Genomic DNA, 22,170 nt, shown 5'->3' on the forward strand with positions numbered 1-22,170 from the left:
GTTCCAGCACCCTCATATTATAAGATGTTGTGGGTCACACTGTGGGGCATGTTGACTCTATTAGATTATTTTTGCCACGTTTTTCGGACTTTTAGGTTTCCTTTATATTAAAAATATATAAAATAATAATAAAGTATTTAATTTTTAATCAATTTCAACCAGTTTTTAATCTATTATTTAATTTGATTGATTGATTGATTGATGATGATTTGAATTGAATGAACTGAATTGAACGAGTCAATAAACTAGCCATTCTAAAACAGGTCATGGACCAGGGTATCAAAGAGCCAAGTTCTACCGGACGCAAATGTAACACTAAAATGTTTGGGCTTTGGAGTATTTCACCAATCATCCAAGCGGTCCTACTTAAACATTTAATTTGCTCAAAGTTTTATATAAAAATAACTTGACAGTAATATAGCGACACTGGCTTTCAATCGTAGCACGTTAAAACTAAATAAGACATATTTGCAAATCAATTGATTGTCATTTTAAAGTTTAAGCTCCTTCATGATATTTTTTTATTTTTAGTTTATAAAATTTATGGATGTTCACCAAGCAAAGTTGTTATACTATGTGTTGGTTTTTAAAGTTTATTTTATACATGAATAACACACACACATGTGGCCCTCTTTATGTGTAAGTAGCTTCAAACTTCCTTATCTTAATATAGATGAGATAATTAAATATTGATGTTGTTAGAAAAAGAAATTATTTTTCAACTTATCTTTTTTAAATACATCATGTTCAAAAAACATTCATTTTACATTTAGATGTGTTTGAGCTAAAGATGACACACTAGGCCTGATGCTGAATTCACCAAGGCCTAATTCAAAAGAAGCCATATTGCAACCCATTAAGACTGGACTTCAGAAACATTTAGTGAAATGCCATGTTTTGATGGAGTGGCGGCCAAATCCTAAGGCCATTTTCCCTATCTCTCAAAGAACATGGAGCACTTGTCTTGTCACTCTCCCTCAAATGAGGCACACCCATGATCCTCAAACTAGTGCAAATAGTTTTTGCTCTTTCTAGTTGTGAAATTCAAATTTGAAAGAATGAGATATTGCTTTTATCTATAAAAGGCAATGAGCATATAACTAAAGAGGCTCTTTGCAATCCTTCAATGCCAAAGTACAAACCAAACTTACCTTGAGCATTCTCCACTAACCTAACATCATTGCAATCTCACCCTGTACAACCCTGAATACTCAGTCTAGATCTTCTAGGCACTTTATTTTGCTTTTCCTTTTGATTATCATAACACACATTGTAATTATTTTCTAGTAATGCAATTATGTTTTGTGCACACTCTTACGTGCTCTAAATCTCTCAATTAGCTGTTACGCTCCAGAGAAATTATAACAAAGGCCCTTGGGAACTCACAATCATTTGACACGAGAATTAACTCTTTTGAGGATTTACTCCTCTAGTATGCTTGTCAATTTCAAGGGAGCACAATGTTCCATACCTAAAATTTGAATTAACTCTAACAGGATGCATAAGGATTTAGATTTGAATCAAATCTCCCATTTGAATATATGAAAGTCTATATGGATTCAGATTTGATTCAAATCCAAATGCATATTCTATTATAACTTCTTTATAATTTCAAATTATCTTTAAACTCTAGTTATTTGAAATTTCAACTACTCCAACCTTTTCATTTTCTCCACGTTTTAACTAACAGTACCTCTATTAGTCTTGCATCTCATCTTATTTCTCATCATTATTTCTACCTAATTGAAAAACATAGGTGAGTTTGTTATTCCCAGTCTTTCATTTCTACAAATTTGAATCTTACTTGTAACATCCTAAAAATTTCAACATCGAGTTAATTAAAATAATTAAGGTTAAATTTGTAAAAAATAATGAATTAATTAAATTAATCAAATTTTAAGATCACTGACAGCTTATTAGACCATTAAGCAGCTTTGAAGTCAAATGAAGGCTCAAAAATTTGAATGGTAGATCTTTGTCATCTGACAGACGGGGCGTGTCAGCACTTAATTAATGTAATCAGTTTGTGAAAAATAATAGAGAGAAAGAGAGAAAGAAAATGCAATAGTAGAGAGTAAGATCTCTGCTAGGACTTTGGTTTTACACCAACTGGGGAGCATTTTGAGCTAGAATTGAACTAGGTAAGCTTTCTATACTTTTCCTCTTCCTCTCCTATGTGTTTTCAATTAGAGTTTAGGCTGTTGGAGGTTTGATTTACGTGGTGGGTATGTTTTCAATGAACCCACTAGCTTGGATATAGTTATTAAGACCTAATTTAAATTTTTATACCTATGGTTAATGAGTTTACAGTGTTTTAAAGTTGGGCTCTAGGGTTTTAGACAAACCCTAGATAAAAATTTAAATATTTAGAGTAATATGGACTTTAAATTAGTGTTGTTTAGCATCCAGGAAGTTAAATTGAGTTAATGAAAGGTTGTTAGGCCTTTAATTTAGCCAGTGATACAAGTTAAAAGTTGTGGCTTACTTAATTAAGCTAGGAATTTCTTGCGTTAGAGTTGGTAATTAATTATGTTTATTTTAGTTGCACAGAGTTTACTTAAGCCTGATGAGGCTTGAGAAGTATTATAATCTCACGGGTAACCTTTTTTTGTAACAAAAGAGTTAAAGTAACTAAATAATTTCTTATACTTCTTGGCTCGTTAGGTCAATTATAAGGTTTTGAAAAATGAGTAATTATGTATGCATGTGTGCATGCATGCAAATGTGTGAATTTGGTTTTAAAAATTTATGTGAAAAATATGTGTGTACATACATGAGTTTATTAAATTAATCAATGATAATGTTAGGATGGTCATAGATATTGTCACGTGATATTATGACATGTGTGAGCATGATCATGTATGCATGAAGGCGGGAGATTCACCCTAGCAAAAATAGTGAAAAACCACATGGCACTCACTGACATCGTGAATGGCCCTAATGTTTAATTATATATGTATGTTTGAAAGTTCTCACTCACCACATGTGGCGGTAGTTAAGCATGTAACACCTTGATTATTTAAAAAAGGAAAATCATGGTTTGGAAGTGGAGTAAAACCTTGGTTAAGTTGCCTTCCCTATTCGGTGAGCTAGAGTCAGTCTACCCATATAGACTTGGCACAGTCATCTTAACAGCCCACAGATTCAGTCGTCAGTGTTAAGGAGGTTTAGATGGAATTATGGATCATGCATGTTGCCATGATCATATGAATTACTTGTACCTACTTTGCATGCTCATTTGTTTTGACTTACTAATAAGCAATATAGCTTGTTTAGTCATTAGGATTCTATCTCACTTTATAGTTACAATTTTATAGGTAATAATGCTAATAGGAGGACAAGGAAAGGCAATCAAGGCAAGGAGTAGATTAAAGATCTGCTTCTTTATGATACCCTTGTTGACTTTTGAGTTTTGTGTTTAATTGAATATATATGTGAATACATTGTCAACAAGGAACATATGATTATTTTTAGTTATACTTGCATGATTTATATAGACTAATATAGTTGTAATTTGGCTTGGGTTGTGTATCTCATGATGAAATTGTGTTGTGTGGCCAAATTACTTGCACAAATGCATGACTAGTGATGTTAAACATGTTATTTTTCTATTTGAATGTTTTGGATGGCCAAGTGCTAATGTTGGCAAAATTACCCCTTTTAGTGATTCATAATATGGTTGTATAGTCAATTTGTACATGAATTGTGTTATTATGGGTATGATTTCTCTATTAGGTGATTGTCGATCCATTTGACTTAGTTTAAGTCTTAATAAAGGCTAATGGCATATGATTTTGGAGGCACTCAGATGCTAAAAGTTTTGTAAAAGTGACCCCACTAGGTATTCCAATCACTCTAATCAAGCATCAAATAGAGAAATAGCATTGTTATTGATCTCAGCAAGTGCACAAGTCGTATCAAGTAATATAAGATGAGTAAAATATCATTTCCTTTAGGATTTGTTTAAAAGTGATGATCAAGTAAAAGATTAAGCAAGGTCGATCAAGTTGAACTAAACATAATTATAAGAAAAAGTAATTTTGCAAACTAAACTAACACTAAAAAATAAATAAAAGCAATTGATTTACAAACTTCAAGCACAAAATGAAACCTAGGGTTATTTGTCCCCTTGTATCTCATAACACTAAAATTACCTTCTATACTAAATGCTTTTAATAAAAATAAGTGCTGACTTAAGATTTTAAAAATACTTGGACAAGCTCTCTTAAGTCATAAACAAATGTTTAGTTAAATTAATTTCCCAATCTCTTATCACAATCAATAAAACTTAATTTTAAATACCAACTCTAATATGGCTATGCAAGGTTAGCAAGCATACCTCTATCTTACTAGCAAAACTACTTATTCAACATGCAAATATCACATTTTTGCACTATTTTATACAAATTTTTACATTTAACCTAACCCTTTCAAATATCAATCAAGTAAACTCAATATCTAAATGGTAGCCAATTACTTATAAGCATTAAGAAAAGTGTAAAAAAAAAAAAAACACACACACACACACATAATATATCATTAATCACAAAAAGAGATGAGGAACTTAGTGTTAATCCACACAAGTATTCCAAATAATTCCATAATAAAGAGTTTAGCTACTCATAAGCTTCCACAAATGACAAATATATAAAATATCTGGATTCATTTTAGATTACAAAAGATAAAAGGGAAAAGGAATAAAAAAACTGAAGAAAATAAGCTTCAAATATATATTCAAATCTTCAATCTCTTGATTCCAACTCTTTTAGTGCCCAAACCCTAGCACAACGAAACTCTAAATGTTTAAAAGTGAGGAGAATGCATTTTGGTTCGAGCTCACAGCATACATGTATCTTACCCAAATATTTTCAAATAAATAAAATGGAGCATTTTGCTAATAGTGGCAAAAGTTGTGAAAGAAAGTCACGACTTTGTAACGATTTTAGCATTTTTGCACTGTTTTCATTATTAGGAAAACTTAGCCTTTATGCACTTGATTTCTTCATCCAAAAGCCTTTCAAAAATCTCAACAAAAATTCTAAAAATACTTCTAATCAAATCTTAAATCAAATTAACACAAATTAGGCCCAAAAATATTAAATTAAAGCCAAGCATGCAAACATAAGGCAAAATATATATATTTTCCTAATTTGAACAATAAAAATATATATAATTGAGCCAAAATGAATTAGAATCTAAGAAAAATATGATAAAACAATATGAAATTCTAAAGTTTAACAAGCATATACTAGAAGTTGGCTTCGATGTGCTACCATGACAACATGATGCATCGCGACATATGGTCTTCACATGACAACACATGGCACTATAAGGCAAGTATCCGTCATGGTGAATGACCCTTAAGCCATGATGCATGTGTCCTTTTTGGAAGAAATTACTGTTTTGCCTTAATTTTAATTATTTTCTTTTTCATTGGTCCCTAAAATTTCTCGGGTGCTTTAAACTCTTATTTTAATCCCATGTTAAGCTCAATCAATGTCTTAAAATGGGTTTTAAATGGCATCCCAATTTTTAATTATTTTTAATGATTTTATTGAACCCTTACTTATATTGTGACAAGTTGTTGGAATTAATGGATTCTTAACAGCCATCAAGAAGTGATATGCATGGCATGTCCTGGTAATATCAAGATGGTCGTTACATAGCTCATCTATCTTTTACCTTTAAAATTTGTTACACTACCCAAACAAAATATTTTAAATATATATATATATATATATATGAATTTAAATGTGAGATTTAAATTTAATATCTTAAATTTAAAATTTAAATCTATCAATTCAAGTGCTACTTTAATTCTTTTATATACAATCTTTTACTTTACACATAAAAAAATTACAAAAGAGTAAAATTGGAAGGAAATTATCAATGCTTTATTCTTTTATGAAAGTTGACATATAAATTAGTCTAACATTTTTTAAAAAATAACTTATATATAAAATTGATAAGGTATATAAAAATATTTTTCAAGGAAATGTGACCTACAAGACCCATAATCGTTGTTGTGATGTTGTCGTTGACTTAAGTGGATGGGTGGGGCAGCCCTTCTTTTTGAAAAAAAAAAAAAACACAATCTAGACTTCTTGATTGAACATAATAAAAAAAAAATCACATTAAATTTTGAAATTTCACTACTAACCAAGTGTAATAAAATAAAATTAAAATATAAATTAAAATTATCTTATTGTCTCTAATAAAAAATTAACTTTATGTATAAATAATTTTAGTAGAAAAATTTATCACATTGACATGAGAAATGAATAACCTTAAAACTTAAAGAATTTGCAACTTTATTTACTTCAATAAGTTGATAACAATGCACAATATTTGAATAAAAATAAGTGAAGTTAAGTATACCAACAACTTCTATAAAAAAATTAATCAATTTGATATGAGAAATGAATAATTTTAGCATAAGAAATTTGTAACTATTTTTAATATGATAACAATGCTAAGAATAAAATTAAGTGAATATATGCACATAAACAACTCTCATACAAAAAAAAAAAACTTTAGTATGGAGAATTTACTAATCTTTTATCATAATAACAATATCAAGAATAAAATTAAGTAAAACTATGAGCACAAACAACCTTGATAAGAAAATTAATCACTTTAGTAAGGGAAATGAATAATTTCAATATGTGAAATTTGCAAGTGTCTTTCATAGGCTTAAGCCACTAGGGACAATGGGATAATTTTAATTTCATTTCACTACCATTGATTTGCAATAAAATTTCAAACTTTAATGAATTATCTTTTTTATTATGTGTAGTTAAAGGGTTTAGACTGAAATTTTCCCTCATTTCTTCTTGCATTACCATGTTATTGTTGCAGACAATCAAAGTTCGCCTACAAGGTTCAAGGTAATTAAATTATTACATTTTAAGACACTTTTAATCCAATTACATTATTCCATAAATTTGTTTACTATTTTTACACATTCTATTTACGATTGCTCTTATTTAATAGTGTATTTTAATAAAAAAATTTTATTAATTACACCCTTAATTAATTATTTTTTGAAAAAATATTATCAACCACATAATAGAAGACTCAACATACCTTTTTTTTTTAATTTTTTAACATGATATTTTGAAAAAGAATGCCATATAAATCTGAACGAATGAGTACAAAACATCAATTAATGTCACGTTTGTTAAAAATATGAAGGAAAAATAAGCCAAAAGAACTATGAGAAAATTAAATGACATTAAAGTCTTTTATAAGGATGTTCATAAATTCATTTTGATTTAATTTTGAGGGAAAAAAAAATTAAACCCAACCAAACCAATCCATTCACTAAATCTCAGGATCTATTTGAATTTTTCCTTTAATTGGTTTAGTTCAGTTTGAGTGGTTTGAATCAAGTTTGAACTATTTTTTTGGAGATATTTCTCATAATCAATATATAAATATTTACTATTAATTTTTAACTATTAATTAGTATTTTCAATGAAAAAAAATTATTGAGAACAAAAGAATATTTTTTAACAATTATTTAGCACATTTAACTATTTAAAAGCTAATATGTTATCCTTAAAACACTTGATTATAAAATTATATAAAAAATTATAGACAACGTTTAACTAATTATAACATATTTGATTAAATTTGGGAAAGGGAAAAAAATTAGACAAATTTATAAAAACATATAAAATAGATATAATAAAGCTTATTTCAATTTGATTCAAATTTTAAGTGACAAGAATCTAAATAAAAACCAAATCAAATCAATTAATTTTGTCAAAAAAAAAATCAAACTAGACCTTGTTTATTATCAGTTCACATTAGTTTGGTCCAGTTTGATTTCATATAATCAATTTAAATCGATTTTGAACACTCTTGCTTTTTGCATATAGCCATATATAGCAAGATTTCTATTTGGCCAACAGGCTATATCAAGTTTCAAAAGCACCCTTGTTAGTTGTTACAAGCAAAGCACCTTGTTGCAGCGCCATTGTTTTCGTGCTTGTTTATTTTTAATTTTTGTATTTAGCGTTTTAAATCTGGGAGGTGTTCGATACTATTTTCATGAGATGCTGAAACTTAACACTTCCTAGAAAATCACGTTTGATAAACAAAACACATGATTTCATCCAATTTGTCTTTTCATTTTGCCATTCTCTAATTTTCATTCACATCTAATTGTTCGAACAAAGCATATATTGTCTTGCATGCTACTGAAGAAAATCCGTTTTCCCATATATGTATGAGCTCTTGGTAATATATATTTTTTTGGTCAACAATCTTTGGTAACGCATGAAAGAAACAAAAAAAGGAGCCTCAGTCAATAAAAGTCGATCGGTATCTGGCCATCCGGATTATGTTAAAGTTATTTTTTTTAAAAAAAAATTTGACACTGTTTTATCAAATCCAACATACAAGTATATTGGAAACCGAGATAGCATTTCATCCATCAACTTTCAAAACAATGCGATACTTTGTAAATAATACTCTTTTTATACCATAATATAAAATATTTCATAAAACTTTGGTTTGATTCAAAATTATAGTTGATTAACTAGATTTTATTATTGTTTGTAAAAAGATGATGCGTTGAAATTTCAACTATTATTATTAAAATATCTATATAACAAATTTTATGAGGGTATAGCTGATAGGATATTATTTTTTTAAGAGATTCATATTTTATTAATATTTTTTAGAATCATAAAGTAGTCACCATTATCCTGGGCTTTTACTGTGAACTAGATGGTCTATTGTGAACTAGGGAGAATTTATGTTTACTGTATTTACAAGAACAAATGCATATAATAACATAAAATTCGTAAATAGGGTGATTCGTAATCTTTTATAGATATATTAATAGATATATTAATATTAATTAATGTCAGTGAAGACTATTTTTCTTCAATTGTTTTAGAAATAATCATTAATATATCACTTACATTGTGTTACCGAAGTTAATACCGTATCAAAAAATATTTTTATAAAATACAATTATTCATTATATTAAAAAGCTCCCTCCCCTTCCCCCTCTTTGGACCGCATATAATATATTCCTTCCATTTAAAATTATAAGAGATTTTATGAGAGGTTGAATATTAAAAAAATAAAAGATATTTTTAATATTTTAAAGTATAATGATTACATTTTTTTTTTCAAAAGTGTCATTATTTTATATTTATTTTAGAGTCAAACACCTTATTACATAGGAGTAAATATTAAAAATATAATGTCAGTTTAAAAATAAGTAACTACTTTATTGAGAGTAAAATTCAGTTAAAAATATTGTACATTTTTGAACAGAGGGAATATTATTTTTTTAGGAAGAATGATAGATAAATCTCTTTGAAATAGAAAAATAAAAATTTGATCTCATAAAATGTAATAATGAAAGTAAGGTCTTGATAGGTTTATTTGATATTAATTTTTTGTATAAAATTACTTTAGTACCCCTCTACAACTTATAAAGTTGTGATTTTTTAAATTGTTTTAGTCATTAGTGGAACTAAATTTGTGAATATCTATATTGAACTTGTAAATAATATAAAATTAGTTAGACTTTGTTGATAGAAAATTGTGATATTTTAAATCATTTTAGTTATTATTGGAACCAAACTTGTGAACCATATAAAATTATTTAAACTTGTTGATTGAAGAAAATTGCTAATGAAAAGTTGTATTTTCTAAATCATTTTAATTATTAATGGAATCAAACTAAACTTGTAAATATTTATGTCAAATTTGTAAATCATATAAAATTAGTTGCAAAAAGGATACTAAACTAATTCACATACAAATTTAATTGTAAATAAATCCCTTGAGAACTTACCGTTAGCAGAAATAAACTGCCATTTTTCTATTTTAAAGGTATTTATCTTTCAATGTCCATATTTTTTACCAAGTTTTTAATTAAAACACTACAAGTGCACATTTTAAATAAATGACGATGATTTTAATTTGTTTTATGTTTTGATAGCTGTTAGTAATTTAATTAAAAAATAATGTAAATTTAAGAACATTTAAAACTAGGGAAATGTCATTAAAAAAATTAAAGGATAGAATTAAATTTAAATAAAAAATTATAAGATTTAAAAATTCAAAACAAAAATTAAAGGTCATTGAACTATTTGGTTTGAAAATTTGATATTCTCAAACCATCATGATTTGCAAGTTGCAAATGGTGAATATGAAAATTTACAAGTGAGATTTGTTAATTTATATTAAATATATTATTTTTTAATTATTTTCTTTCATAAATTAATGAATATTAGTTGTAAATTCGTGGTTTGAGGATTACAAACAAGAACATGAGAATATAAATTACTGGAAGTAATTGTAGAAAAAAATTTGTAAATTAACAAATTTTACTTACAAATTCTTACTTTGATCATAAAAAATATTTTTAATTTGTTTAACAAAATACTCCCTCCGGTCCCATTTATAAGTCCAATTTTAGAAGGTGTATTTGGTCTTATTTATAAGTCATGGTGCGTCTTTTTAGGTAATATTTGAGAGGTATTTCCAAAATTACCCTTCATGAGAGAGAAAAAGTAACAGGACATTATTTTTTAAATTTGTTATATAGGGGCATGTTTGGAATTTTACTTACTTTTATTCCTTGTACTTTTATTGTATTGGTATTGATGAGGTTGGTAGAAATAACTTATAAATAGGACCGGAGGGAGTATATTTTAACAACTTTTAAATATTAATAAAATTCAATAACAATAATAATAATAATTAAGACATGACGTAGATAAATGAATTTAAATCACTCATCCCATTCAAACCTCAAATATCTGTTAGTCCAATTAATTAAAGTATTTGTTTTTGGTGATAAGTCCTATTGATTATTAATTAATAATTAATGTGGTAAACATCAAAGTCGGGCACTAATACATTGGAATCAACGACGGCCATTGAAGAAACCCCCGAGGCCTTAGAAGTGACGATTGTCTAATTAACGAACATAGACTGTGCATTAAGTGAAGCAGAATCAGACGAAGTGGCGGAGACACAGAGAGAGAGAGAGAGAGAAGCATCGTCGATGCATGAGCATGCAGGCGACAATGGCGCTTCGATCGTATCGGCGCAAATTAGCAAACATCGCCAGCATCATTCAAGACTAAGAGAGAGAAAGAGAAACTATTGTGGTGGCTTTAGCAGGCATGAAAAGGGTACGGTTACTGCAGACATCTGAGAAGCTGCGCAGCGACTCATTCAGCACAAGAAAATAAAGCAAAGCACTCTGCACCAGGAGTACTAACAAGCCTAAATCCACACCACCCCCTCTCTCTCACTCTCTCTGTAGCTCTTGCCTGGCTATAACGTACTCTATTGCACACGTACAGGGTTACAGGCGTTACTGCGACAGTAACAGCATCACGCCATACGAAGAGAGGGAGAAGGGGGCCCCCCGGCTGGCGTGGTAATGGTGGTGAGGCTTGCTGTGGGGAGAGAGGGGGAGGAATCTGAAACCGGGTGCGTAAGTGTGAAAAGCTTGAATGCTATGAACTGAAACGTTTGGATTGTGCTGGATACCCGAGATGCCTCTCATTACTCTATTTTGTCGCTTTCCAACTTTCTGTTCTTAATTTCTGGATCTTTAACTATCTCTTCATTGCCCCGCATTTCCCTCCCATGAGGCATCAGAGGAGGATGAACGGTGTAGCTTCTGCGAACAAAGGGTCTCCAGCCGATAACTCTCGAAAAAATGGTGACGGAGCTCCGACATTTAACTATGGCGGCTTCTTCCTTGAAGGTAACGATAACCAATATGAGAGTTTGGACTTTGTTCTCTCTCTCTCTCTCTCTCTCACTCACTCACACACACACACACAATTTTGTGGGTGGGTAAACTAAGGAAGAAATCTGCTCCTCAATCGGCGTATACGTTGGATGAACGGATTGTCTTTGAAGTTTTGATAATGTCTAGAAATATATGTGAAGTCCAGTGCTTCTCTCGTTTCTTGCGTTACGACAATTGAGTGTCATTCAGAGGTCTTGTATTCGCTTTATCATTTAACGGGTTTTAATCAACCCTTGATATTCTCAGGACTCCCATCCCAGAAATGATCGGTTCATCTATTAATTAATTCTTCAATTTGTTATAATTTTAGGTGAGAAAAATGTTTTGAATGATTCACTATGGCAAGCATGCGCCGGCGCTTCTGTCATTGTTCCATGCACGGGGGACTTGGTCTTCTACTTTCCTCAAGGCCACTTGGAACAGGTTCCCTCCTTTGACATTTTTCTGCTTTCGTCCCTTGTCACCCTCTCGAATCTGCCATTTTCTGCTTGGTTATCTTAATCCTATTTTGTAAATTCTGTGAGGTGATTTTCGATCAGTTGACAAAGAAATTTCTTCCGGGAGAAACTAAGGTTGTCATATATTGGACTTATGGGAACAATGACAAGGCCGCATCTTGGACTGAATTCATTATAAGAATTAATTGATGACATTAATGGAAACAATGACAAGGCCGCATCTTGCCTTCATGTTTCTTCATTTAATGGAACAGTGACTGCGATTTTTACAATCGTATCTCGTGAAATATCCTTTTTGCTTGACACGGAATTATGCGGATTTCTGTATAAAAATTTAGCGATGAATAATGTTTGGGATAATTTTTTGTAGAACGTCCGACGTTCCTCCTGTTGAATATATTGCTTGTTTGTTTATCTCTGAAATAGTGAAGTCTGTATTTTCATATTGAAATCTGGAACAGGTTGCTGACTTTACACGACAGGATGGTCACATGGAACTTCCTGCTTGTGATTTGCCTTCTAAAATCCTTTGCAGGGTGATGGGTGTTCAGCTAAAGGTACATATGATATTGTTTCTGTGCTATTGTGTTCTTAACTTATTATTTACCTAATAATATATTGAACAAATATAGTATTGTTTGTTTCTCCAGGCGGAAGCCAACACAGACGAGGTTTTCGCTCAAATAACTCTAATTCCTGAGTCAAAGGTTGGCAGCTGTCTTTGTTCTTTTCTCTGCCCGTTTTTCCACCGACTTGAGTGGTGTGATTTCTTTTTTGACAGTTTGTCCTTTGGATGAGATTTAAATAAACGTGCTGCAAATTTTGGCATTGAAGAATGCAATATAATGTGATGTTTATCCTATGTTAACCGCCTGCATAAATGATGAATGCAAATTGATTTTTATCTTCATAATTAACTTGCAGCTGGATGAAGTTAGTTCAGACGATAAAGAGTCTCGGCTAAAACACAGAAGTACTTCCAGGTGCTTTAGTAAGACTCTCACCCTGTCAGATACAGGTGCCCATGGTGGATTCTCCATTCCCAAGAAACTTGCCGAGGAATGCTTTCCACTGCTGGTTTGAGATATTATCCTTTACCTTATATTAGTCTGACAGAATTACTTCTTTTCCAGTTCTTATCCAACTGGTTGAATGAACTCTTTTTCCTGTTTTTGGCTTTTTGACCTGCATGTTGAAATTTTCATTTTCACCAAGGATATAAAACTTTTCTGCCAAAGAATGACGTTCATTTTTGTAAAACTCTAAATGGTTCTTATTGATATTGGCTTGCCACTGTACGTAGCTTGTTGACACGCTAGGTTACACATTGACCATTACGTTTCTTGCTTTGTGTTCCTATACCAATTTCCGTCAAGCTTGTCTCCTTCGTTTTGAGGAATTCAGCTTACTTCATGTCTTCAATATCGCAGGATATGTCTCAGCAACCACCAGGACAGGAGCTAGTTGCGAAGGACTTGCATGGTGTTATATGGAATTTTCGCCATACCTATCGTGGTAAGTTCTCATGCCAAACTTTCCTGATCTGGTTGGAAAAATTTAGTCATAACCATAGTTAAATCAGGTGTAACTCTTTTGTTTAGTCGCAGAATCATTATAGCTTCACATCAATTTTTGACTATATAGAGGGGCGCGCGTCTTAGCCGTCTCTAAGCTATTTGCCATGCCTTGACTTCTTTTGATAGCCCTTTAACGTTGATCCCTTTTGTATACAAAATTTGTCAAATTATACCTTATTATTCACATATCAAACAAGCAGGCCCTTTCCATCTATTCTTATTTCACATTGATGGCAGAGATTAAACAAGACGTGATAGCTTTGGATGTTGTAAAATTGTTGAAATTAGAAACTTAACAGCCTGACGAGCCTATTCTAGGAACTGGGCTAGAGACTAGACTATTAAAAATCTGATAATTTTAATAACTTTAAGCTAATAATTCAATGAGCATTAATATGGTAGAATGGTTGGTGCATCTGATACAATGCTTAGTGCCGGTTCAAATGAAGAAATAAGAATAACAGGAAGCAGTCTGTTTGCCTAACTAGTTGATGGCTTCTTCAGAAATTTCCGTTTCTATGTATCAGTGATGAAATGCTAATATGTTATCGGAGACCACTTTTTCTCTCTCTTCTGAAAAAATGCTTTCAGATGCTCTTACGCTTATCTTTATTTTGGAGCTTGATATTTATAAAACTGATTGCAGGTCAGCCAAAACGACACCTGCTTACGGGTGGCTGGAGTTCATTCCTCCATTCAAAAAAGCTTGAACCCGGCGATACATGCATTTTTCTTTGGTTATCTTTTTTTCTTTTATATTCTTCCTAGAGCATATTAGTTAAGACTCGAGACCAGATAATACTTTTGTTCTTAATCAAACGTTTAAAAATAACCCAATTTAAGATTTTTAAAATGCGATAGCGTGATAAAAGGCAGTCAATAACAGATAGTATTGGTTTTAACTTTCACAAAGAGGGCTCCGAATGCTAATTGCATCGTAGAGAATACGGATTTCGGTAAGAAATATAAAGAAGCCGGACTGTTATTTTTAAGCGAAACACGATAATGATACTTAACGAAAGGGCAAGTAACAAGGGCGGTACCCATATGATTGCAGCGGAGAAAAAGGAGAACTTGGTATTGGGATCCGCCGAGCACTTAAACAACACAACAAAACATCCTCATCCACATGCGTGATATCTGGCCATAGCATGCAACTCGGGATATTGGCCACTGCTTCTTATGCTGTTGCTACGGGATCCATGTTTACTGTCTACTACCGTCCCTGGTAAGTCCTTTAAGATTTTTCACATGTTAATTTCAGAGGCTAAGCATATTCTTCTTTTGCATTTCGTGTTTAGCCTTGTTCTTCTGGGAGCATGGTTTTCCAAATTTATGTCGAAGGACGCGTACTTTGCAGGACTTGTCCCTCTGAATTCATTGTTCCACTGGATCACTACATGAAGTCAGCTAAAATGAAATATTCATGTGGACTGAGGATACAAATGCAGTTTGAAGCCGAAGAATCTACAAGGAGGTGATTATGAAGGAACCTGATGAACAATTTATAAATGTTACCTTCTGTGTAATAAATGCTTATATAAGTGATCATTGGAAATTTTTTTGTTTGTTTGAATAACCAGATATGCAGGAACCATAATAGGTATTGACGATATCGATGGCAAGAAGTGGCCTGGTTCAGAATGGAGATGTCTCAAGGTAAGAGGTCCATTCCAATTTTTCACTTCCAATTCCTTGTAACTAGACGCTCTTCAAGATGCACTTTGTTTCTTCTTAGGTGAAATGGGATGCCAAGCTTGATATAGATATGCGTCCTGAAAGGGTTTCTCCTTGGAACATTAAGCCCTTAGAATCTTCCGGGAAGAGCATTCCTAATCTACCCCCACCAAAGAGGCCACGTTTACTTGACCCATCAATGTCTGGATTATGTGATCTTACCAAGGATGGTCAGTTGCTATCCATCTATTATTGGGTTCTGCGTAACTACACATTATATCATAATTTATCTTTTTTTTTTTTTTTACAATGTAGTATTCTGGTAATAATATTCTTAAAAGTTTGGTTGATGATAGAGCACAATGAAGTCATACAATCTATGTAACCAGTCTTACCTAGTAGAATAAGGATTGTTGTTTTTGTTGTTGTATTCTGTGATCTGTTAAATTTTCTAACATTTTTCTTCTGTAAACATTAACTTTTCTTGTCTTCTTCTTTTTGGCTGTCACAATCAGACATCGATTTGAACTCAGCCAACTATGCATCTCACATATGTGAGAGGGACTTACAAGGTCAAGATTACAAAGATGCAGGCTTCCAACAATATGACTCACAGTTCAAGACGAAGAATCAACTGCACTTTGAACTGCAAATCCCTGTTTGCCATTGTTCAGCATCATTTCCGGATGATGACATTTCAACTTCAAGCCCCCCCAAACAGCCCCTAATCCCGACCACCAATGAAGAATGCAATAATATCTCTGTCACCAGGTACCTTTCACTCTCAAATGTGAATTCCAATGATTCTGAATCCCAGGGATGGCGGGCTTCTGAATCGAGGGATGATAATGATAATAAAACTGAATACAAGCTTTTCGGGATAAGCTTAAACCACTCGGAGCTCCCTTCACCACAAGTTGCTGCTTCTAGCAGTACTTCAACCCTTCATGTTCCTCCAATGTCTCAGTCAAGCGTTTCTGCGACTATCCCGGTTTCCAAACCATCAAACGCTATTTCAGGTGTTGCGTCGCAGAAAAAATGCAAGAAATGTTGCTCTGTTAATAGCCGGACTTGCACAAAGGTAATTTGCTTTTCTGAGTAACTATAAATTGATTAGCATTCGCGTAATCCTGTTGAATGTTTCATATTGCTGTGTTAAGATCACTTGATTTATAGTAGTGTGCTTATGACATAAGGTAGCTTGTAGGTGAAACATTTTTTTAAGGTATGCGTATGCTATATAATCTGCAACAATGGTAACCATTCTATTTCAGGTGCTTAAGCGTGGAAATGCACTAGGTAGATCAATTGACCTCTCGCGTATCACTGGATACGATGAACTCATTTCTGAACTGGACGTGATGTTTGATTTCCAAGGAAGCTTAATAAATGGAAGCAGCGGATGGCATGTTGTCCCCATGGATGATGACGGGGATATGATGCTGTTTGGAGATTTCCCGTGGCAGTTAAGTGTGAGATCACTAGTAGTATGAAAACAGGTCTATATTTTGCCCTAAAGTCAGTAAGTAAAACTTAATGTATGTATTGCAACTAATCCAATAATCAATGCATTTGCAATCGACCAATTTAGAAGAAATACATTGGGTCAGTTGATCATCTTACTAATTACTGGTTTGAATTCTTCGATTATAACCTGTGCAGGGATTTCCAGTCCATGGTGCAAAAGATGATAATCATTTGTCCAAAGGAGGCCACCAACAACCGGAGTGCTTTTGCTAGCACAGCAGACTCAACAACCCAGTAATCCCTGAGCAAACAAAGATATTAACGAGTCATGCAGCACAATGCAGCTGTATGGTTGTTTATGGAACTAAATGGATCGCATTAATATAGTCTTGTGATGTTTTTCTAGTGCAAGCATGTTCTTTATAGGTTCCTTTATTTTCCAGACAAATTTGGGGTTTATGAGACGAGATAGTGTCGCCTGAGCAGACGTTGTTGACAACAACATTAACTATTTTACATTGTCTAGTTTATCGTCATTCAACTTATGGAAAATTGCACTGGTGATTGATTTGCAGGGTCGAATTTCTAAGTTTTAATGGTTTGGCTTGTACAAATGCACATAATGCACGTCTGCTTTGCCTCCACCTAAATAGAACAAAGATCATTTCACTTGAAAAAACTCAAACCTGTTTTGCAGCGCACATGTTCAGCTAGATAATTGATTTTGTAGATTTATTAGAGATTGTTATATGCTTGTAGTCTATTAGCAAATCTTGATTTTGCTTTTACAAGCAATAGATAATAACTAAACAAATTGTCACATGCATTACATACTTTGTATTATGTACAACTTATACAACTTGTTGTAGATTTTTATATTATCTCATATTATCCATCAATATATCGATTTGCAAAGCGGGAAAAAAAATTGAGTGTCTATAATTTCTATAATTACATACAAAGTGAGGCAAATGAGTAGACTTGGCAATTCGACTCTATTAATGTTATTCCAGTGAAGATTTTGACATCAGCACAGGAATCCCTCCATTGGGAGTGAACATGAAGAAAAAGATAGTATACAGTAGTGTCTAAAGTTAGCACTTGGCAACACAAAGTCATATTACGCACAGCCGCGCATTAAACAAATAATAGAAGTAAAGCAAGCATGTGCCTCTGAGATAAACAAAGAGCTAGAGATGACAACATGCCTGTTGGACACTAATAAAATTCCCGTGTAAATCAGAGGGCAACTTAATTTGACATTAGCATAGGAATCCCTCCATCGGGAGTGACCATTGCCCGTAATTTCAACGATTCTCCTGCTTTATGAAGACAATGGCTCTTGTTCTTTTTCTTTCATCAGAATATATGCTCCATTACCATTTACCAACCACTTTCAATCCTGATTTTGCAGCCATTTTTATCCACAATCAGAGCTAGGACCCTCTCATTTTCAGTCTAGGAAGGCCCCAAGTGCCATGTTTGAATGAATTTCAAAAGGAATTTATTACTCGTCCAGATGAAAGGGTTGCTCATTATTTTATGTTTATTCATTCTTCTGGATATATAAGCAATGCAGACTTTTCACTGCACTTGATCTGGAGCAGGTAACACAAAGCTCTTAAAAGATGTAAAACCTCCATCCACAACCAAATTATGCCCACTAACATACTTGGCATCATCAGAAGCTAGATAAAGTGCAGCATTGGCAATATCCTCGGGCTCACAATTTTTTCCCTCCAAGACACCAAAACTATGAACAAGCTGGATAAGTTGCTGGGCATCATAATTTGGATATATCTGACTCAACTCTCCTATGCAAAAAGGAGTAGGAATAGCAAAAGGCGATAAGCAATTCACACGGATTCCATACCTGCACAGCTCTGATGCCACAGACTTCACAATGCCTATCACAGCAGCCTTGGACACTGAGTAAGTGTGCTGTGCCATCCCACCCATCACCCCAGTGACACTTGCTGTGCACAGAATGGACCCACAACCGCGTGGGATCATCACACGTGCTGCATGCTTCATCCCTGCCATGACCCCTCGAACGTTGATGTCCATGACCTTGTCAAATGATGTCAGGTCTAGGTCCACAATGCTTGGAGGAGTTCTGCAGGCTATCCCTGCATTGGCGTACATGATGTCAAGTTGGTTGTGTTCAGAAATGGCGAAATCAACAGCATTGGATACATCTGATTCTTTAGTGACATCGCAGGTTATGAAGGTAGCATTTTCGCCTAGCTCTTTTGCTGTCTCTTGGCCAAGTTGCTGTTGGATATCAGCAATTATGACTTTTGCACCATGGTTGATGAAGTTTGTTGCCGTGGCCTTTCCTATACCGCTTGCTGCTCCAGTGATCAGTGCTACCTTGTCTTCTAGCTTCCTAAACCATCATATCATATCAAATGCTCAGCAATTGCTGTTTGCATAGCTCAGAGGTTCATCAACATATTATTAAAGTTTAGGTGAGAGTTATCACTGTCTCTGCGGCAAAAAGAGCATCGGAAAATGCCAATGTGGGGGCATATTGGGTAAATATTTCTGTTTCTGACGATATGCGTTTCAATGGTTCCCGGGTTATATGTATAATTAATTGACACCATGTAAAGAAGATTAAAGAACCGTAAACCGAAGAAGGTGAAGGATAGTAGGATACTTTGCCACACCTTCTAGGCAGTGTAGACAAGAACCTATTGAAGCTCTCAGCAAGCAAAGCCCTCGAATCAGAGACCTTTTTACTGTTTTCAAGAATCACCAAAACACACAGAAAGCTAGATATTACGAACTCAGAACTGGTCAAAGTTGAGAGGAGAAATCACAGGATCAAGAAGGACTATAAAAGTAAAAAGTTGGTCATTTCAATATAACTGTTCAAAAAAGCAGAAAGTCAAGACAATCTTGAAGCTTTTTATTTCCTCCCAGCAACAGAAAGCTGATTTCGTTTACAAAATTAAAAGGGGACTCGCCGTAGATGAAGAAAAGACAAAGAACAACTAAAAAAAACCATTCTTCGAAAATCTCTCTTATAACAAAGAAGAAGGATATAAAGATTATTAAGGGAAAAAAAAGGATAAAACAAACGACTGAAGGAACAAGGAGGAGGAGAAGCCGACCTCAAAACAGTCCTTAACATAGTTTTTAGCAGAATAATGGATCAATCGCAAAGAGTGAGAAGGGAAGTGGGTCTCTAGGAGTAGTTTGAGCTTCAGGGTCAAGCTAAATTCGCAGGCAGGCGAGAGATCAGAGATACCCTCAAAATTCGGAGTTTTGGACCCGGTCCATGTGATTTGACTTAAGGTGTCTGGCTTTTTTTTTTTTTTTTAATGGATAGAAATTCACGTACGATCTGAACATGCCTTTAAATTTTATTTTAAAAAAATGTTTAAAAAACAGGGAGAATAACAAACTTCTTGCATTTATAAATTTGATTCTCAAATTTACTATTCTATGATGATAAATTTATAACATATATTTTAAATTTAAAAAAAATTATTAATTTTTAATCATGTTAAAATTTAAAATATAAGTTACAAATTCATCACAATAAAGTTACAAAATTAAAAGTCAAACCTATAAATTTTTGAAGATTGATGCTTGAGGCATTAGTTGAATTAATTGATTTTTTTTGGGCCTTTCTATCATTTTTCCTAAAAAAATATTTACAAATCATCTACAACAAAATTTTTATAGATAATTTTATGTCTTGTGTGAATTAATCATAATTAATACTAAACTAGTTGTCAATTTCAGTGTAAAATGAAAAATTATCAAGCTTTATTCATTGATCAGTATAACTTTTTCTCCTAACCCCCTGTTTGGTTAGAGAAGAAGGATTTTAATGGAAGGTGATTTGGTGACATTTTTTTTTTAATGAAGATTTGGTGGCATTTTTAAGTAATATATTTTTCAATTAATCAAACCAATGTTGACGTGATGTATCTACTTATCAAAAATTAAGATTTTAATTTTAGAACAAGTTATGCTAAATTAAATCGCACTCTCAATCTCTCACCCATCCTAGTTTTCACGATTAATATAATATCTCTTAAAAAATAACTAAAAGTTATCGAAGATGAGAGAGATAAATTATAAAATTAAAAAATATCATATATATTATTAATTTAAAAAATACATTGTATACACCAAAAAATAAAAATACAATATTGCCTTGAATTTAGAAGTGTGAGGTATAATGATTGTGAATTGGGAGTTCCATGACTTATTTGGTTTTGAAGTTTCATGAAATTTTGTTTGAGAAGTTCAATGATTGTGTAAGGATGAAGTTCAACGAAAAATGATAACATGAAGTTCTATGAATTGTATATGTATGAGTTATGGCATAAATGTCCATTGTATGACCTTGAGAGGCGAGGCGGGAGTTCGCCTAGGGAGTGGAGTAGATGAGAAATCCACATAGTAAGGCCCCATCGGTATGATTGATTGCCTAGGTTAATTTTATCCATATCGTCCCACTTGTTCAATGAGAGACTGTCCCATTAGTTCAATGAGGAACTTGAACCTAGCTAGTTATCTATCAATTTAATGAGGAAGCTAGTCTAGGGTGTATGACACTCCATGGTGTGAGAAATGGGAAAAAATCGTGATCCATAAGTGAGTTGGGTACACCTTGGCTGGGTCCCCTTACAAGTGTTTAAGCTAGGGAAGTCAAGAAATATAAACTGTCCATTGAGTTATAGCCACAGTTTCATGTCAAAAGGAATAAAGAGGATATAAGGGAGGTATGATCATGCATATAGTAAGAAAAGATATTTGTTGTCTATATTGAGTCCATAATGTGGATATGTTTAATTAGGTAATAATTTTTGCCATTAGGCTTATCAGTGACTTGTATGAGCAATTCTATTTATATAAAAAATGCTAAAGGCATTGTCTTTCCAAGCGAATGCAATTATGTTAGCTAAGTTGTGAATTCTTATTTTAAATGTTACTCATGGGTTAAAGTAATAATACTTTCTGCCACTTATATTTAAATCAATTGTTATGTATTAGTATAGGCTAGTTGGACCATGGTTACTGAGTAGTTATACTCACCTCGTTATCTTCAATGCTATAGAAAATAGCTCAAGAAGTGGAGACAGAGGAAAACAACCTGAGGCTTAGGACCACATGTCTTCTGTAATAGGCCTCCTTACTTTTGGGTAATTTATGTATATGACAATTTCGA

At 32.7% G+C, this 22,170-nt stretch overlaps 2 protein-coding genes across 5 annotated transcripts; one reads left to right on the plus strand and one right to left on the minus strand.

Moving 5' to 3' along the window:
- The first annotated feature begins 10,955 nt into the window (after positions 1-10,955).
- On the plus strand, positions 10,956-17,561 carry LOC129286310 (auxin response factor 2A-like). Of its 3 annotated transcripts, none has more exons than XM_054922315.1 (14): positions 10,956-11,752; positions 12,111-12,223; positions 12,720-12,815; positions 12,909-12,965; positions 13,183-13,335; positions 13,689-13,773; positions 14,482-14,572; positions 14,893-15,063; positions 15,196-15,312; positions 15,419-15,494; positions 15,574-15,742; positions 16,028-16,593; positions 16,787-17,034; positions 17,175-17,561. In XM_054922315.1, the coding sequence occupies exons 1-13, from the start codon at positions 11,632-11,634 to the stop codon at positions 17,003-17,005; spliced, it is 2,034 nt and encodes a 677-aa protein (XP_054778290.1). In that variant the 5' UTR covers positions 10,956-11,631; the 3' UTR covers positions 17,006-17,034; positions 17,175-17,561. The 3 variants fall into 3 exon arrangements, with proteins under 3 accessions (XP_054778290.1, XP_054778287.1, XP_054778281.1); XM_054922312.1 differs by having other exon boundaries at positions 10,957-11,752; positions 16,787-17,011; XM_054922306.1 differs by having other exon boundaries at positions 10,959-11,752; positions 16,787-16,977.
- A 394-nt stretch (positions 17,562-17,955) lies between these two features.
- Positions 17,956-20,241, minus strand: LOC129286333 (secoisolariciresinol dehydrogenase). 2 transcript variants are annotated; one of them, XM_054922321.1, is made up of 3 exons: positions 20,099-20,241; positions 19,652-19,723; positions 17,956-19,368 (listed from the first exon to the last, which is right to left on the minus strand). In XM_054922321.1, exons 1-3 carry the CDS (start codon positions 20,116-20,118, stop codon positions 18,564-18,566), a joined length of 897 nt encoding a protein of 298 aa, XP_054778296.1. In that variant the 5' UTR covers positions 20,119-20,241; the 3' UTR covers positions 17,956-18,563. The 2 variants fall into 2 exon arrangements, with proteins under 2 accessions (XP_054778296.1, XP_054778299.1); XM_054922324.1 differs by lacking the exon at positions 19,652-19,723.
- Between the last annotated feature and the right edge of the window lie 1,929 nt (positions 20,242-22,170).

The sequence above is a fragment of the Prosopis cineraria genome, unplaced genomic scaffold, assembly GCF_029017545.1.
Source record: "Prosopis cineraria cultivar Desert tree isolate PC_DT_omini unplaced genomic scaffold, ASM2901754v1 PC1, whole genome shotgun sequence".
Taxonomy (NCBI): Eukaryota; Viridiplantae; Streptophyta; class Magnoliopsida; order Fabales; family Fabaceae; genus Prosopis; species Prosopis cineraria.

Bases quoted from the DNA above. Each gene is read 5' to 3' on its own strand.
- LOC129286310 (XM_054922306.1), top strand. From the start codon at position 11,632: ATGAGGCATCAGAGGAGGATGAACGGTGTAGCTTCTGCGAACAAAGGG. The intron at 15,064-15,195 runs GTAAGTCCTTTA...CGTACTTTGCAG, and splicing joins ACTGTCTACTACCGTCCCTG to GACTTGTCCCTCTGAATTCA. The intron at 15,495-15,573 runs GTAAGAGGTCCA...GTTTCTTCTTAG, and splicing joins CAGAATGGAGATGTCTCAAG to GTGAAATGGGATGCCAAGCT.
- LOC129286333 (XM_054922321.1), bottom strand. From the start codon at position 20,118: ATGTTAAGGACTGTTTTGAG. The intron at 19,724-20,098 runs GTCGGCTTCTCC...TCTTGAAAACAG, and splicing joins ATGTTAAGGACTGTTTTGAG to TAAAAAGGTCTCTGATTCGA. The intron at 19,369-19,651 runs GTGTGGCAAAGT...ATGATGGTTTAG, and splicing joins TTGTCTACACTGCCTAGAAG to GAAGCTAGAAGACAAGGTAG.